This window comes from Rhinolophus ferrumequinum, chromosome 6 (assembly GCF_004115265.2).
Source record: "Rhinolophus ferrumequinum isolate MPI-CBG mRhiFer1 chromosome 6, mRhiFer1_v1.p, whole genome shotgun sequence".
In the NCBI taxonomy this organism is placed as follows: Eukaryota; Metazoa; Chordata; class Mammalia; order Chiroptera; family Rhinolophidae; genus Rhinolophus; species Rhinolophus ferrumequinum.
Window position 1 is genome coordinate 21,380,381 of NC_046289.1, and position 18,755 is coordinate 21,399,135.

An 18,755-nucleotide genomic window follows, 5' to 3' on the forward strand; every position below is an offset into this window, starting at 1 on the left:
CTCATTTCTCTTGCCAAGAGTGATTTGGGCTTGGGCGTGTGGCCTACTTCTGGCCAGTGAGGAATGAAGGGAATTCTACTGAAGGGCTCCATTTGATAAGGAATATGAGGGAAGGAACAGGACCTCTTTGGCATCTAGGTGTCATCTACTTATCATCGCAGGAACTGCTGTAGCTGTTTTGGGACCATAAGGGCATTACCTTAGAAGGGCAAGCCAGGAAGGCAGAGAGAGAGACAAAAGGAACCCAGGTCCCTAAAGACCATAAGGAAGTGCTGGGTTAGTCAACCTTGGAAAAGTCGGCCCTGCTGCCAGGTGTCGAAATGTGAGACAACATAGGGTACCTTCATTTACCCCACTTTTAGCTGGATTTCCTGATACCTGCGCCCAACAGGATCCTAACTGATACAAGCAGTAGTCCCCACGTCCTCACGCTCAAAACATTCACTCCTGCAGACCTATCCTTACAATGCACATGACTTTGGATAAGCTCACCTCTTAAACTGCAAAAATCCAGAGGTTAGGCCTTTTAGCCACTCTGTGCTTAGTATGAATTACCCTCATCAGATTGTCTTCCTCTCTAGACCATGCTGCGACCAATGAAGGGTTGGAGTAGAAATCCTCCAGTCACAGGATGGGCAGTGGGAAAGAAGCCTGAGGGCAAACAGGCCCTGGAATTGTCACGGAAGGAAGCACCAGAAGGCAGAAAAGTGACTTTGCCTCCCCGCTGGCTCCAAGTTTCTGCTGGCTAAGGCAGCCCTAAGACCCCCTAGAAATCATTCTCCTGCCAAGCATGCCTGAGCACCTTTTTGGGGTTGTCATTCCTAAAATCAAGGCACCATTTTCAGTCTGGATTCAAAAAAACAAAGCAAAAAAAATACAACTCATTTCAAATATAACATAACATGGGCTTTCCAGTTGGGCTCTTCTCAGCTTTATAGCAGAGAAGCGTGACCCACGAAGAATATTTTCCACCAAATACCAAACCCAGTGAGAAGGCAGTGCCACCTGGTGCTGTTGTTAAGGCTGATGGTCCACGGAGGTGGTGACCTCGGGCCTCGTTTCCAGCTTCTGTTCTGAAGGCCGTGAGTACACGTCTCTGTTCTGCCCTGTGAAGCCCCAGCACTGCCTCGGCCACTGACGGAGCCGCTTTGTACTCTCCGCACAGGCGCTACGCCATACTTCCCAAGAAAAGCATCTGATGCTTATCTCCACGAGATGCCAAATCTTTATTGCTGAATTATTGCTACTGACCTTACAGCCAGCGAGGCTCTGAGCAGAGAAAATGATGTCAGCTGTCCTCCCAGCCCAAGTGGGTCCTGACAACACTGCTGGCCAGAGGCAGGTTCCCACCTGACGCAGGAGTGGCTGCTGGCACTCAGGACACCGGGACCCGCCGAGACTCCCGGTTCACTCCTGGCGATGGCCAGCCCACAGCCACTGGCACGTGCTCCAGAAAACTCAGGTTTCCAGGTAGATGCCCAGGGCCACTCAGCAGCCCTGCCCCCTTTTCCACTGCACACAGCAGCTAGTTCAAACCTTCACCCCCACTCGAGCCTCCAATGCCACCTTCTACCCCCTCATTCTCAGCAGATGGTCTTGCCTCCTACTTCAGAGAAAAAATAGAGGCTATCGGGATGGTCCAACTCAGCTGCCCACTTCCCCCCCCCCCCGCCTTCTCCCTCTGCCCCACACACTCATCCATACACAGCCTTTCCACCTTCCTCTAGTCTCCGAACAAAAGCTGGCTAATGTTTCCACTTGCATCCTTGCAGCCCAATCCCTCGAGCCTCCTCCTGGACCAGATCTATCAGTTACTCCCCTCCTCAATCTCCAAACCCTACCCCCCACTCCACTGCCACTTTCCCCACCAGCTACAGCAGGTTCGAGTCCCCCAGCCTCTAACCCTGTGCTCTGCTCTAACCACTACCCTCACACCCCGTACTGTCCATGGCTACACTTGAGTATTCTACATTAACTGTCTCCATTCCCTGGAGGCTCAATCCTCTTTCACCCCACTCATCCTACTCTCCTTGCTCTTCCGAAGACCTCTAAATCACCAAATCCAAAATACCCCTTTCAGAGCATTATTAATTTTATCTCCCACTTGACAACATTGAGTAATTCTGGCAGACTGTATTTTCCAAAATGGCTGTAACAATGTCTCCCATTCTAATACTTTTCTAGAACCTTGCCACACCACCATCAAGAAATAGAGTCCATTTCCCATCCCTTAAACTAAGGGGGACTTTGTGACTCTTGCTCTTACCAATAGAGTAAGGATGAAATAATCTACATGATGGCGAAGTCTAGGTCATGAAATTGGGACATTCAGCCTTATTCTCTTGGGACATTCACTCTTAGAATCTGGCCACCATGCTGTGAAGAAGCCATGGAGAGTCCTACACAGAGAGGATCTGGGGCCCTGACCCACAGCCCCAGCACCACCTTGCCAGCCATGTGAGTGAGCCATCCTGACGTGGCTCCTCCAGTTCTAGTCAAGTGACGCAGCTGGCACCACATAAAACAGAATGAGTGTCTCTACCAAGCCCTGCCCAGGTTACACTCAAGCAAAACACGTGACTGTTGTTTAAGCCACTACGTTTAGAGGTGGTTCGTTATGCAGCTCTAGATAACTGATACAGTGCTCTCCTCTTGCAATTGTTTCCATTGGATGCAGCACTGCTCAGTCCTGCTTCTCCTCCCAGCCCTCTGACCACGCCTTCTTAGTTTCCTCAAGAACCTACCTTCCTGGGTGCATGCTCCAAATTAGGCCGGTCCTCAGAGTTCTGCCCTTGCCCTCTCCTTTGTTCACTCTACATACCTTTTCTAAGTGATCTCAACTACTCGCCCAGATTCAGCTCCAGTGAATCTCCTTGCTGACAAATCCTGAGTCTGTATCTGCAGCCTAAACTGTAACCCGACAGAGACGTCCTGATTCAAAACTCCTAATGGCAATCTCTTACCCTACTTGGTTGCTCAATCACCCATTTCACTTTGCTCTGAAAGTGAAATCCATCCCAACCCCCTGACTCTTATAAGAGACTACATTTCCTAGGTTCCCTTGCCAACTGGCTTCCAGCTAGGTTTGACCAATGAATGGGTCACACTGGTGGAATACTGGGGGACAGAAGGGGAAAACCTGCTACCTCAAACAAGACCTGTGGCTCTTTTGTAATTACCAATTTGCACTTCTTAAGAGTCATGGGGATGTAAAGTACAGTATGGAGAATATAGACAATAATATTGTAAAAAACTATGTATCGTGTCAGAGAGGTACTAGACTTATCAGGGGAATTACTTCATACATTATAAATGTCTAACTACTACACTGTACTCCTGAAACTAACATAAAATAATACTGAATGTCAACTATAATTTTTTAAAAAGTCACAGGGATATATAGTACAGCATAGGGAATATAGTCAATAATATTGTAATAGGTGATAGATTTACTGTGGTTATCACTTTGTGAAGAATATAAATGTCTAATCTCTATGTTGTTTTGTATACTTGAAACTAATAAAAAAAAAAAAAAAACAAAAACAAAAAACGACCTGTGGCTCCGATTTCCAGGTGACAGGCCCTGTGTCTGTGACCCACCTCTCACTGGACTCGCTCACTGCGGTCCCAGCTTCCACAGGTGTCCCCAGCTCCAGAAAACCACCTGTTGTCTTTGTCCCTCCACCTTGAGGGGAGCTTCCTACTGTTGGTAACTGTTTCAGCATCCCCTTCGGCTTCTCAGCAATTCCATTCCGAGTCAGCCCCGCTTTGTTTCCAATTCCCTCCGAAACACCTAGAGCAATGTCTTTTTTCCCCAGCTGGACTCTGCCACACGTGGCTAAAGCATCCAAACTTAGTCGTTTAAGCCAGAAACCTCCAACTTGCTTTAGCCTCCTCCTTCTTGCTCATGCCAGTATTGGCCCTTATCCATGTAAACCTGGTCACAAAGTCCTGATAATTCCCCCCTGAACCCCACCCTCTCCTCCACCCCATTACACTGCTTTGGTTCACAGCATTTCTCTCTCAGACCAATGCGGCAGCCCCTCAATTAGTCTCCCTAGCTACAGTCTTTCTTCTCTCCAATACATCCTCCAGACTGCCAACAGACTTTTATTTCTCATGCACATCTGATCATGACATTCCCCTGATTAAAATTCTTAAATGGTTCCCCACTGACTACAAGAGAAAATCAGATCAGCTCAGTTCCACAGTAGATACATATTTACTAGGTACTTCATTCTGCACCTGAGCCTGGGATACAAGGCCCTCTGTGTTCCCTCCTGCCTCCTTTCCCTGCGCCTCCTCTGCAACCACTTCCAACTTCACCATCTGATCCAGTGGACCTTCTCTAAGCACAGCCTCTCCTCTAAGACCTGGGCCCTCGCACAGGCTGGGCTGTCCTTCCCCTGCCCGGCTGTCTCATGGGCTCCTCAGTGACGTCCCCTTGGTGCCCCCATCAGTCCAGGCACAGTTGCTCCACAGCACTTCACAAATACCCCTTGGACAGAGCTCATGTCCCCACACTGCGGCTGTCTGTGTCGAGACCTGCTCCTCCACTAAACAAGGAGCTCCCCAAGGATGCATACATTGCTCGCTCGCTGGATGCAGAAGAGACCCTCAGTGTGTGCGTTAAGTTTAGTCAAAGTGTGTTGAAAGAATAAACTAAGAGTCCAGAGTGAAGAAAGGGAGCAAAGGGAAAGAGAAAAGGAAGAGGAGGGACGTGCCACAAGTTAAATGGACTGCCGCCCTCCCACGGAGGGTGCTAGCTGCCATCCAAGCAGTGACCTGTGCACTGTCCCTCCCTTGTTCTGGGCGTGGAGCCAGGACAGTCCTGAGACACAGTCTCCACTAGAGATTTTCCCAGGGCTGGTTTTAGGCATGCAGTTTGTTCGTTCAAAATACATCAGATAGGCAAACATGCAATCTGCATAAATATTTCTGTGCGAGCTGCCTGTCACTTTTATATCCTGTATTGACCACACGCTGCCTTTTGTTATAATTTAACAAATTAAGATGTCACTTTTTCTACCCCCAGGGACATCACCTTGGGTTCATCTCCTTTCAACAACATCCTCCTGAGGTCCCCTTGGCCCCAGTGGCTGTTCAGTGTGTTCTGAGCCCATCCACAGACAGTTCCCAGGAAAGAAAGGAAGAAGAACGGAACAACCCAGCCACAGGTGCCATGGTCACAGCGTCCCATGATATCTCCTTTGTTGCAGTCTCGAGCTCCCTTCTGCCACTCTGCAGCTCAAAGGGCCACATCCACCTACCAGCTGTGAATCAGTTTCACCGAGGCTGCTGGGTCACAAGGAAACACAGAATGAGGGTGACGGAAGGTGAAAGGGGAAGCTTCTCACCTCCATCAGGAGAATGTCCTTCGAGCTCTGAGCCTGCACCTTTGGGTGCTGGACCTTCACAGCCACCGTCCGCCCATCACGCAGCACCGCCTTATGGACCTGGGCCAGAGAGGCAGTCCCCAGAGGGGTGTCGTCAAAGCTCACGAACAAATCATGGATCTGTCAAGAGTGGAGAGAGGACAGAGCAATGAAATGCCCCAACTCGGTGAGAGGGGCCGGGAGGATGGGCCGGAGCCGGGGCTGCCCAATGCCCCCACACGTATGCCAGCCCAGCACCTTGCCTGAGACTTGGCATATGGAGGGAGTGAGAGAGAAAACACGCGTGGAGGATGTGTCCACCTACATGGGCATAGGTGCCCTGAGCACCTCCATTTGAGGCCAGAGAAGTGCTGTCTAGAATGTTCAGGACTGTGCACCAGCTGCCCATTTAATTATCCACCACTGTACCCCCAAGGCTCTCACATATAAATATAATCAAAGGTAACAAAACCTGAGACCAAGGCACGCCAAGAGGGATCAAATGGAAGATTCCCAATGTTGTCAACCTGGAGAGCTCAAAGGACCCTGGCGGGAGGCTGCAAACCCAACAACCACCTCTTGTTCCTGCCTGAGCAGCAGCCTCAACATGGGCCCCCGAGACCCCCCTCAGCCCAGCCACCTGGCAGACACCCCAGGGCTGTAGGCCCGAACCTTACATTTGGTCCTCACCTGCAATGCCAACCGAAGGTGGTCTTGGGCAAGTCACCTGACCTTTCTGTGCCCGCTTCCTCTCTATGAAATGGAAAGTTACCCCCATTCTTCCATATTCTCTTCCTTTCCCTTATTCCCTCTTAGAAATGTCATCACGATTTCCCTGAAGGGAAACTTCTTTCGGACTTGAGTGGCCACACCTACATGATCCAGATATAAATATTCTACCAGATGGAAAGGAAGCCCCCAAAAGCCTTTTGCAAGATTGACCAAGGCTTAAATGCTCATTCCCTCCATTTCTTGAAGTCCCTGGATACCCTCACAATTCTGGAAAGCCCAGACATTCACACACATACCTACACAAATGTGTATGTGCACAAGCACACGCCTCCCCTCCTTCTCACATGCCCCCGGCTCGCAGGCCGAGGCCTGTTCAGTGCGTGCCCCCCAGCCCCTCAGCCCCTCTCCTCCTTGGACTTCAGGAGCCACACGACCCACAGCCACCATCCCATCTCCCTGTCTGCTACGTTGCACCATCACTTTGCTAATCTTGTCTCATAAATCACTCCCTCCAGCCCTGTCATCATTTTTGTAGCTTCACTAAACTCCATCCCATTTATCAACATCCTGCGGAGGCCAAATGTCCAGGCAACATGGGAGGGGCCTACACTTCTCTGTCACGGGAGGTGGGTACAGATTGGCTTCCTGTCCCCCTTCTTCCTCATTGGGTTTCTATCTGCACCCCGTCCCAGTACCTACTTTCCCTTTCTTCCCCAACCATGCAGGTGTCTTTTTCCTTCGGGAGTTCTAAGCTCCCTGAGGGTCAGATTCTTTCCACATCATCCACCCTGAATCATCCTGGTCTCTCTACACAGGAACCCTTTATCCTGGACCTGGGCTTGGAGTAGGAGAATGCAAGAACCACCATCCCTATAACCTCACTAGAATATCAGCCCCGGGTAGGTAGGGACTGTTGCCTATGTTGTTTGCTGTTGAATTCCCTGGACCTAGAACAGGGCTAGAACTAGTCAGTGACAAACAGATTTGTTGAAGGACTAAATCCACTATTGTCTCCATTGGAGAAGAATTGAATGAACTCCTTCCTCCCTTTGAAATGGCTGGAACTTCCTGCTCCCACAATTGTATTAATCCGAAGGCCTCAAATGTAAAAGCACACGTCATGTGTGGGATTTACCTAGGTGGACTACACCTGTTACTCCAGGGCGGGTGTGAGACCCAGGCCTGGCCAATCAAAACCCTGAATGCTCTGGGCCACACTGATTGGTTCCAAGATAGAAACGTCACCCAAATGGTCCAATCAGACTCAATTGTCTTACTTTTGTTTTAACTATAGAAGAAAGGATTCTTTCTTCCTGCTAAAATTGAACTTGATGCCTAGAGATGCCAGGGGTCACAAAGTAGCAACAAAGAGGAAAGTAAAGCCAAGAGACAGGAGAGTGAATCCTAATCACAATAGTTGAGCCCCTTTATCTAGCCATGCCTGAATGCTCACTCTATAATTCCTTTTCTGCTTAAGTCAGTTTGAACTGTTTTCTGTCATACACAACTGAAGGAGCTCTGACTGATACAGCGTGTTCTCTGCCCCAGCTGGAATAAACCAAAGAAACATGGGCATGGTGCCCAGTACCCCTAAGAGGCTCAGTAAGTATGAGTTGCATCTTCTCTCCACCCTCTTGCTGGGACAGGGATCCATACGCAGAAGGGAAGTAGAGCTTCTGCAATGTTCCCGGCCTTTACATAATGAGATCGACACCAGGGTTCTTTTGGCAACCCTCTGGTAGTTCCTAAAAGAGCGGCAAGGAGGCCACTTTCTATAACACAGCTGTGAACTCGGACCCTCACCTCCCAGGCAGGTAGAATGGCCCAATCTCCCTGCTGCAAAGGGAGTTGGGGGTCATCTGACCTCACTTTCTATCTCAAGCCTCCGCCTGGCTCCGTTGGAACATTTGCTCATTCTCTGAGAAGGACAACCAGTCTTCAAACCAGTGTCATTGCAGGGACATTGCAGAGTCATTGCAACCAAAGAGTGACACGGCATCACTAGGGCTGTGTGACAAGAACAGCTGCCAAGAACACTCCAGGGGAGGTGAAGAACAAAAAGGGCTGAGGCAAGCATATTCCAATCTCCAGGGTAAGAGGAAGCCTGGGCCACCATATCCCCAGGGGATAGGAAGAGGGCCTCCCACATTGCCTGCTCCACCAGGGGATGGAGGGCGTCTGAGATACCACCCAAGCCCAGATGTTATAGCAGCACTCTGAGTAAGGCACAGCTGTTAGGCCTTGACCAAACTCCCAATTGGACCAGTAGAAGCAAAGAGATGCATGGGAAATAAGGATGCACCACTCACTCTGTCTGCACAGGGAACCTGTCAGGCAGACACCCCACCCCAGCCCGCCCACCACCTCCCAGTGCCCCTGCAGCCACCCCTTCCCTCTCTATCAGGAAACAAGTCACACGCCCATACCCTCCTGTGCACGCAACACACACACACACAACACACACACACACACACACACACACACACACACACACACACTAATTGATTGCTAGTAGATGTTCCTAGCTAGCTTATAAAAAAGGTAATTAAAGATTGGTGCTGCAGCCTGTAATTAAATATGAATAAAGTATCTCTAAATGGAACCTTGATTCAAAGTGTTCAGTGGAAGTACTTTAAGCTGATAGATAGTAAGGAAAAATAGACCCTGTCCTGAAAGCAGAATTATACCGCCAGTGCAGCTGAAACAAACACCACCCCCCTGCAATCAGGTCTGGTCCCCCAGCCCTTGCAGCAGAAAACCATTAGCAGAAACAAACTGCAGCATGGGCAGCAATTAGATTCAAGCAGGGCCTGGGCTGCCTCCAGCCACTTGCAGAAAACTCTCCCTTTCTAAGGCTTTCTCTTCCCCGTTCCCTTTTTTTCCTCTGGGTCTGGCGGCAAAATCAATTAAGTAAAACAACTGCATTTTAAAATGACTAGTTATGTGCTTTTTAATTACTGTCAGCCCATGATTCAAATATATCGATGTCCCTGTCTGGAAAGGGAAAAATAATCAGGAAAAAAGTTTCTCTAGCTTTGTATTTGTGTGTGTGTGTGTGTGTGTGTGTGTGTGTGTGTGTAAATGAGTGTAAATGGACTGTGTTTGGGTTTTTATGAGCAGAAAACCTCAGTGGGGCAAGAAGTAATGTCAATCCCCGAGGACTTAGCAGACGGGGCTCAGGTTAAGACTTCAGCAGGCTGGCTTCAGCTGGGCTCCAGGAATCCCAAGAACCACGTGACATTATTCCCCAGTACAGGGCAAAGTGACAGACTCTCCAGAAAGTCATCCTGCAGATCCCCACGAAGCCAGGTTGCAGGGTAATGTTTCCAAAATGTCATAATGAGCAGCCAAATACTGTCCAGGGTCCACATTCAGCCCAAAATAAGGTGACAGGAAGTCAGGATGCTCTGGAGAAGCCACAACATGAATCCTAGGGGAGTGTCACTTGAGTCTCAGCCACACCCCCACAGCCCACGGCCCAGCCAGCCTCAGACCCCTGTGGGGACTGGCTCACCAGTCACAGGACGGAGGATGGCCCAGAGTTTCCAAGATGGCCCAGTTTCAAATATTCCATCCTACTGTCCCATCCTCATTCACATCAGACCTGTTCTGTAGGACAATGCCAGCAGATCTCACAAACCCTGCACTGGCCGGCTCCAGTTGAAGACAGGAGCCTCCCTCCAAGCAGGTAAGTCCAGGCCTAGGGGTCAAGGCTCAGCAGTTCCCACTTAGGAGCTGGGGAGACTGCTCAGGGCACCTAAGGCAGGTGACCATGGCATCAGCAGCAAACAGTATCTGGCTCCCGAGGTCTCAAGATGGCCTACCCCATGCCTGGCTGGATGCCAACAGCCCTCCACTGCAGCCTGTTGAGGAAAGGTACAAGTCCCTGTGCTAACAGAGTGGCTGGAGTGAACCTTCCCCGCCCGTGCCCCAATCCCAGCCTGAGGCAGACAAGACAGCCCCAGTCAGCTAGGACTCAGCAAAACAAGCGTCTGCCTAGGGCAGAAAACCCACCATCCCCACTCAAGTCCCTCTGCTTAAAACCCATGTCACGAGGACACTTGAGCAGCCTGCGGAGACTCATTTCCTGCGGTAAGGAACCAAGGCCTCCTGGCACCAGTGAGCCATCTTAGAAGCAGCTCTCCTTCCCCACACAGGCCTTCAGAGGACACAGCCCCAGGTGACATCTTGACTGCGACCTCATGAGAGATGCTGAGCCAGAACCATCCAGTGAGCCACTCCCAAATTCCTGACCCACAGAAACTAAGATATCAAATGTTTGTTGTTTTAAGATGCGAAGTTTTAGGGTAACTTGCTATGCAGCGATACCTAATAAATACACCCCAAGCACACCCATGCCAGACCTTACTAATCAATCGCAGCATTCCTCTAGGCTGGGCCCAGAATCTCTGTCACCACAATGCTCCAGGCAGCCACTGCCAAGTTACCAGAGTGAATGTATGAAACGAAACCAATTGGCCCCTCCTTCGCTTCAGCCAGTCAACACATATTGACTACATGCTAGAAAACATCACATGACAGAAACCATGCTAGGTAAGGGGGCCAAGAAAACAGACACAGTCTCTGACCTTGAGGAGGCCTCCGTCTAGCAGAAGGCAACAGCCTCTGAAAAACACACTTGCATTTTACCACGACCACCTGGAGACAGAGCCCCCTGTCCCGTGCTGCTTCACCCAACCATGAAGGGACTTTCTGGCCAGGTAAGAAGAGAGGACCTCCAATATCACCATATACAGCTTAGGGAGTATGGGGCGAGGACAGGCATCCAAATGTCTGTCCCTCTCTCCACTCGACAGCTGCCCTGCCTCAAGGCGGGAGTACCCCCACCGCCAGCTTCTCACTCAGAGCAATTTATTATAATAAAAGTAATAATAATAATAACGGCTCAAGAACACGTACATCCTGTCTTCCATAGAAATTGTGTTCTTTCCGAGGTTCAGAAAGATCAAACTGTGGGTTCTGCAGAGCTATTAGCTATTGCTACTGCCAAGCTGGGAGGAAAGAACTGAAGGGCCAGTGGAAGAACCTGAGGCCCTTTTGACAAAGGTCAACCCCAGAAATTACAAAACAGTGTCCTATCTAAATTCCTGCCAGGAAAATGACACAATGCTCAACTCTTACCAACGCGCTAAACAGCCTCCAGGTACAGAATCGAATTGTCCATCTAGCTCTGCCAAGGACATCACAGGTCAGACCCAGCTTCTGTCCTCCCACAGGATGGTGACAAGCAGCTGACAGAAAGAGAAGCAAAAAGCCAAAAGCAGCCACACCCTCAGATGGCCATGGGCCCACCAGCTGGCCAGGATATGGGACCTGAGAGGCATTAGGGAGGCATAATGATTCTGATGCAGGTTCTGGGTCACACGCACACGCTTAATTCTGGCTCCACGGTACATCACTTTGCGCAGTCAGATAACCCCTCTATACCTCAGTTTCCTCTTTTGTAAATGGGAATTTTAGTCCCAACCTCATAGAGTTGTGTGAAACATACAGAAAGTATCTAGAGTACAGGCAATGAGAGGCCCCCAATAACTATAGCAGGAGTGGAGATGCCTGATCCCCAGGTAATGCCTCCATGAAGAGGGCAGAGCGCTACAATAAAAAGAGCACTGGAAAAGAAGTCAGCAATTCTAGGCCCTCAGTCCTGTCCTGTCAGTGAGTAGAAGCCACCATCCCCGTTTACCCAGAGACTGTAATGGCCTCCTAACGGACCCTCCCACTTGCATTCCTGTGTCCTCCGATCCAATCTCCACATACAGCTAAGGTGAGTTTTCCAACCATAAGCTGATGGTGTCACTTCCCTCTGTTTGAACCACATCACCAGTTTCCTGGGGCCAAAATCCTTAACACAACGCACAGGATCTGACCCTGCCTATGTCTCCTGCTACATCTCCTCCCTCTACTCCCCAGCTTTCTCTGCCTCTTCCAACCAGCAGCACATTCCCTCCCTGCCCACTGCAGGACCTTTGCACGTGCTGTCCTCTCTGTGCAGAAGGCTGCCCTCCCTCCTCTTCAGTGAGGTAACTCCCAATCATCTTTCAAATCAAGCTCAACTGTCACCTCCTCCGGGAAGCCTTCCAGTGTACAGTCCCAGAATTCCTGCGTCCTCTTCAAGAGCAATTACACAGCTGTACTGTTGTCTCAATTTACAATTGCTTAATCTCCCTCTTTCCTTCTAGACTATAGACATCTATTTTTGCACTGCATTGCATCCAAGGCGCCTGACACATAATTGGTGCTAAGTATTTCCTAATGAACGAATGAAAGTGAGGTTCAATTTTCCCTAATCTCTTCTTGGTGAGGGGACTTTGGACCTTCCAGCTGATCCAGGGTAGTGAGAACACCTCCCAGAAGTGGCTACATTTCCTTCAAGGTGGCCGAGGGAGCCTCCCTGGTACTGGGTACTTTGAGAGCTGTGGGTGGAGGGACTCAATGGAAATGTTGTGATAATAATGATTAATAAAAAGCAGATAAACACCCAGTGTGGCTGGCCAGCCTGGGAAGCCATCCATTAGATCTGTCATTCATTAGAGATGGGGGAAGGGGCAGTCCAATCAGATCTCCTCAGCTTAAGCAAACCTTCTCTAAATTGTAGGCTGCAGGCACTGACATTTGATAAATTATTCTTCATAATCCACTGTTGGCTGTCATAAATCTAATCTTTCAACGTCTCCCATCTTAATAACTTGAACAGCCTCACAGGGTGACACGTCTATGTCTCTGCCTATGACAGAGATCTCTGGGGTAGAAGCGACCAGAAATCCTAGACAGTGCAGTATAAAGCCAGGGACCCCCACAGGTAGGGCAGCCCAGGCAGATTTCCCCTGTGTGATCAGAGTATAGATTACAGAGGTCATGAGCCATCCTTGGAGCCACGGTGCCCAGGGGCCAAGTGCTCACACCCATCACAGAGCTGAGAGACAGGGTGCCAGGACGCAGACCTCAGAACTGGGTAGACTGAGTGCCATCCCCTCCATTGCCAGCCTGCCCACATGAGAACCTACCACCTCTCCCTTGAACTTGAGCTTAGGTTGGTATAAGGGACGTTGGGATAGCTTTGCTCTGTCGGGACTGAATGTTCGACCATGGATAATTCCCTATATTTGCATGTATGTTGCCCCCAGTGTACTCTTATGTAATTCTCGACCTTCTCCTGAGGTTAGGTAGAGGAGCTATAACTGCACCCATTTCAGAGAAAGGCACATATTTGCTAAAGGTCATTCATTTATTCATCTGTCAAATGTTTATTGAGTTACTGATATATGCAGGGCACTGTGCCAATCACTGGGGATTCCATGGGGAATGAGTCCAAATCGGGTACAGCCACCATCTTCTGGAATCACTACTGGAACTTAAAGTCCACTGGGGAGACCGGAATGAACCACGTAACCACAAATAAATGTAAAATGGCCAACTCTGAGGAATATCACGAAGGGAGAGGTAGCTGGTACCATCAGAGCCTGTGTTCAGAAGATTAAACCTGGGCGGGGAGGGCTTCTCCGAGGAGGTGACAAAGAACTGAGATCTTCAGCCAGGTACCTAGCTGAAAAAATGCAGGAGGAGCTGTCCCCACACAGGCTGAGCTTGTGTGAACCACAGATGAAAGGAATAAGATAGGACGACAGCAGAGACCCAGAAAGAAGATGACCAGCAGGTCCCCACATGAAATCCAGGCCAGCAGGATTGATAAATTCTCATCCACAGCTCTGCCCACGGGGACAAAGCCTGGCCACAGTGGCTCACACTCATTTCTGGCGGGGCTAAGGAATCCTCAGACCTGATGCACTCACCCTCACAAAACCCCAAACGCCCTTTTTCAACAACTTTCAGATGTTCCTACATCCAAAACTATAGGAAGGGAGAAAATAAAGCATAAGGATCCTTTGCTTACGGTGGCCTCAGTTGCTGCCAGAACAGATTTCCTGCCTCTGGGAGGTGGCAACTGCCAGGCACCCAATGAGCCTGGGCTGTTCCTGTGCCTCAGAGCCCCAAATGAAAGAGTTCAGGTACCAAAGCCCTTGGAATCTTTTAGGACATCTGCGCATGTTTATCCCGGTAAGTTTTCCAGATTCGCTTTGTAAGTGAAACAGCAGAGCCCAGGGATCTTAACAGGAGATAAACCCAGACTTCCTGGGCCTACTGGAAGGACAAAGCCCACATGTGGGGGAAACCACACACACTACAGGCTGAGCCCAGCAAAGCGGAGCAGTGGTTAAGAACACCAGCTTTGGGGTCAGCTGCCCTACCTGCCAAGGTCTAGCCATGTGGCCTCGGGCAAACTCCTTAGCGTTACTAACCTTGTGCAAATGGGAGTGATAACCACAGCCACGCAGTAGGCCACGCAGTAGGGGTGTTCTAAACGTTAAAGGATATTATGCATCTAGAGCAGGGGGCAGCACCGCCTGTTTTTGTACAGCCCACGAGCTAAGAATACTTTTTTACATTTTTAAGTGTTTGGAAAAAAAATCAAAATAAAACTATTTTGTGACATGTGAAAATTATGTGAAATTCAGTTTCCATGTCCATGAATAAAGTTTTATTGGGAGACAGCCCTCCATTCATCACACATTGTCTATGGCGATGGCAGAGGTAAGCAGTTGTGACAGAATATGTGGCCTGCAAAACCTAAAATATTGACTCTCTGGACCTGTAGTAGACAGAAAAATGCACCCCCCCAAAATGTCCCCGTCCCTTAATCCCCAAAGGTGTGATTAAGTTAAGGCTCTTGAAATGGGGAAAGCATCCTGGATTACCACGTGGGATCCATATAAAAGGGAGGCAGGAAGGTAAGAGTCAGAGCAGAGATACGACAAAGGAAGCAGAAGTGAAAGGATGAGAAAAAGAGAGATAAATTGATTTAAAGATGTTACACTGCTGGCTTTGAAGATGGAGGAAGGGGCCACAAGCTAAGGAACGCAGGCAGCCTCTAGAAGCTAGAAATGACAAGGAAAAAGTCTCTTCTAGAACCTCTAGAAGGAATGCAGCCCAGCCAACAACTGAATTTTAGGACTTGTGACCCACAGCACGGTAAGATAATAAATGTGTGTTGTTTTAAACCACTAAATCTGTGCTAATTTGTTACAGCAGCACTAGAAACCTATCACAGGCCCTTCACAGGAAAAGTGTGCTGACCCCTGGTGTAGACCGTTAGTGTAACACTCTTAGTATATATCTATTTTTACTCTTTTGCTGTATTTCCCAGAGCAGTGGTAGGACTAGAAAGCAGAGAAATGAAACAAGGGGATGCACAGGCAGAGAGGGGAACACAGGACGTGGCACCAGGTGGGCACATCATGGCTTGCGGTTCTGCTGTGCCAGCTGACGACATCTAGCACCAGTCCCCGTTTCCCCTCCCAGGGAAAGGGATCCTTCGCTCCCCTGGCTGCTGTCTCTTACGTGTTATTCCTTCCCAGCTCCCAGGACAAATCCTAAAACCTGCTTGGCTGAAGTGACATCTTCCCCAGTGTCTCTTCCCCAGGAGCCCAGTTTCCTCTTAGACCTCACACAGAACCAACCACCACGCATCCGTTCACACACCGAAGATGAGAACAGCAGTGGGGGCCCATGAGACACCTGTCGTTACAGTGATGACATCACAGGTGATTTGCAGGAGCCACCCCAGCTGTTGAAGTAACAGCCTCTCCTTCTACAAACCCAATTGCAGGAACACACACGCACACACACACACACACACACACACACACACACACTCCTATAGCTCTTGTTAGAGCAGGGTGTTGATCGTTTTTTAATATCTGGAAACCGGAAACCCAATGCTGGGTCCCAGCCTCTCCATGCTGAAGCCCAAATTCTTCAGTCCCACATGGACTCTCTGGCCTCTGATCACCAACCCACCCATCTACTCTAAGGAGAGGAGAGCAGTCCCAGCCCAGTAGATAAATCCTTCCCCAAACCACTAGCAGGATGAGCGGGATGACTTAAGACACTCGCTCCCGACTTTCCCCTTCAGTGCTGTGGTCACTTCTGGGGTGGCCCCCACTGCTCCTGCCAGAACCCTGGGAGTCAATCACGGCACCTCCCTCTCCCTTAGCCCCTCCCCATTTTATTCACCCTTGACCTCAGTCTCCAAAACACAGCCTCTTCAAAGCCAGCATCACCTCTTGCTTGGAGGACCACACGAGCCTCCTGCCTGGTCTCCCAGTTCCACCCATTTCCTGTACAAGCCACTGCAGGACGGACTGCGCCATTCTCTGCATGGAGCCCATCAGTGGCTGCCAACCTGGGATCTCCTGCACACCTGGCACACCTCTCCAGCCCCCCTTTCAGTGTCTCTCTCTGCCCTGCCATCACCACCCCCTTTCCGTCCCTAGACAGATCCCCGCTCTTTCCCACCCTGGGGCCTCTGCATTCTCTGTCCTCTGTCCATCCTCCCTCTCCCCAACCATTCTCTGGCCTCAGCTTAATCACCGCGTCCTCAGAAATGCCACCCAGGCCACCCCAAACTCAGAGCACCCTGTACTTTTCCCTCGTGACATTTATTACACCCGCCATTAATTTTTTATTTTTCTGATCACTTATTCAACATCTGTCATTCCCCTACAACTAACTCGATGATAAGCCGTGATGATAACCCCTAGGGCCTGGACAACAGAAGCTCAACAAACATCTGCTGAGTCAACTAACGAACAAATGATTGGTGAAGTCCCAGAAGGGAGACAGGCTATGGAGGGTCCAAACACACAGGAGCCTGTGGGGCAGCCAAGCAGGCTGGGCCCCTGCCCACTGGGACCGCGGCTCCACGCTTCCAGTCTCAGCCCCAGCAGGCACAGGCCCCTGCTCTCGCTCAAGGTTCAGACACCTCCCTGAGGTGATGCCACCAGAGATGACATCCTCAGCCAGCCCTGCCTCCATTTGTCAGTTCAGGCCACTTCGCCTGCCCTAAATGCCCTCCCGTGTCTTTCTGCTTGTTCTCCTTTTCACAGCACACAAGCCCGGTTCAGGTTTCTCCTCCTCCAGAAAGCCTTAATTCAGCCTTCTCTGAGACCCCACGTGTGGATTCCAAAGACACCTGAAAGCTAACTTTCTCAGATGACTTTCTCTCATCTTGTCTTGACCTCTTATTAAGTTATGTCTGTGACCCACTCTGTACCTAAAATACAAGCTCCTGAGAGCGATGGGAGTTTTGTGATGAGTCAGTAACTCAGGGTGACCAGCCACACAGTACCTTTCTCTGACTCTCGCCCCACTGGTGCTACTGTGGAAAGAGCTCTGCCTTCCAAAGAGAGGACTGGGGTTCCAGTCTAAGCTCTGCGGCCAACCAGCTATGGAACCCTCGGGAAGCTGCTTCATCTTTTCTGGGTCTTAATTCCTTACTCATAAAAGAAGGGTGTTGGAGCACTGCTCCTGACAGCCTTCCAAATTCTCTGATGCTATAACTCTTACCTTCCATCCTGCACTCCCCTAAATGTGCCCCTGCCATCCTCTACACACGTGTGCATGCGGACACACACCCACACACAAATCTGATTCTTCAAATCTGATTCTTCACCTGGCATCACCTTACCCTCTCTGGTGACACACACACACACACACACACCAGGAGCCACCTCCCAAGTGGCACAGGCAAGTGGTTCTCCTTGAACAGGGCCTCCCATGGCAGAAATCACCAAGGGAGCCTGGCCTGGGACATGGGCTTGTTCCCGAAGCTCCATGAATAAAGAAACAGGCACAGCTGGCCTATTCATAATCAGCATAAAAAATTGATTAGCCTTTTCCAGATTAAACATTATTGTTTCAACGAAGAACATAAATCAGGCAGACGTGGAGGGCTTGCCTCCCTCTGCTGTCAAGGACCAGCATTAGGTAGACAGAGAGTGGGGGCAGCGGAAGCAGAGGGGGCTCCTCCCTGGAGAAGGGCCTGGATCTGAGAAGGGACACAGGAGAGCACAGCCCTCCTCATCCAATCACCAGCCCCCGGCCTGTGCACAGAGGGGCAGCACCTTCTCCCGGGTGCTGAGATGGAGAAGAGCCCAGCAACCTCACTGCATGCTTCTTAGAGCATCTCTTCGAGCATCCTCTGATTGGCTCTGGTGGCAGCAGAGGTCCAGGGCCAGCCCAGCGCTGAAGATGAGATGGAGGACTGGTGTGATATCAGAGGAAAGAGTGTGGCCCTCAGTGGCAGACTGGGACTCACAGGCCCATCGGCGAGGCCTGAGCCCCACTGCTCCCCTCCATGAAGCTGCCTGTGTAATTGAAGCGTGTTTGTCTCTGGAGTCAGAAAACACTCGGGTTCAGTTCCCAGCTGAGGTGCTGTCCTGCTGTGTGATCCTGAGTAAGTTACTTGGTGTCTCTGAATCTGTTTCTACATCTAGCAAAAGTGGAGAAAAGGGATACCTACCTCGCTGAGCCGTTGTGAGGCCTAAATGAGACCTGGTGTTTGAAAACATCTAACACATGCTAGGGTCAGAAAACAATAAATATTCAGTTCCTGGACTGGCCAGGGTTCCTCATCTGCCTGTCCCCCATCCCACTTGGGAATGCTGAGGGAGGCCCTACATTGCTAGGGTGTGAAAAGCACAGGGGTCCCTGCAGAGAACAACGGAACACAAGGGTTAGGAGCTTAGGTTCTGAACTCAGCCTATCTTCTGCTCTTGACTCTGCCTTATA

The 18,755-nt window shown here is 50.1% G+C and overlaps 1 protein-coding gene across 7 annotated transcripts in view; it reads right to left on the reverse strand.

The window, feature by feature from the left end:
- ADCK1 (aarF domain containing kinase 1) overlaps nt 1-18,755 on the reverse strand; it is a 110,738-nt gene that overhangs the window by 37,085 nt on the left and 54,898 nt on the right. For 6 of the 7 annotated variants that reach the window (XM_033108633.1, XM_033108628.1, XM_033108631.1 and 3 more), the window contains one exon: nt 5,358-5,516. The exons of the other annotated variant lie outside the window; for it this stretch is intronic. In XM_033108633.1, the coding sequence (XP_032964524.1) occupies nt 5,358-5,516 (159 nt within the window). The remainder of the gene's footprint in view (nt 1-5,357; nt 5,517-18,755) is intronic. 7 annotated transcript variants of the gene reach the window in all.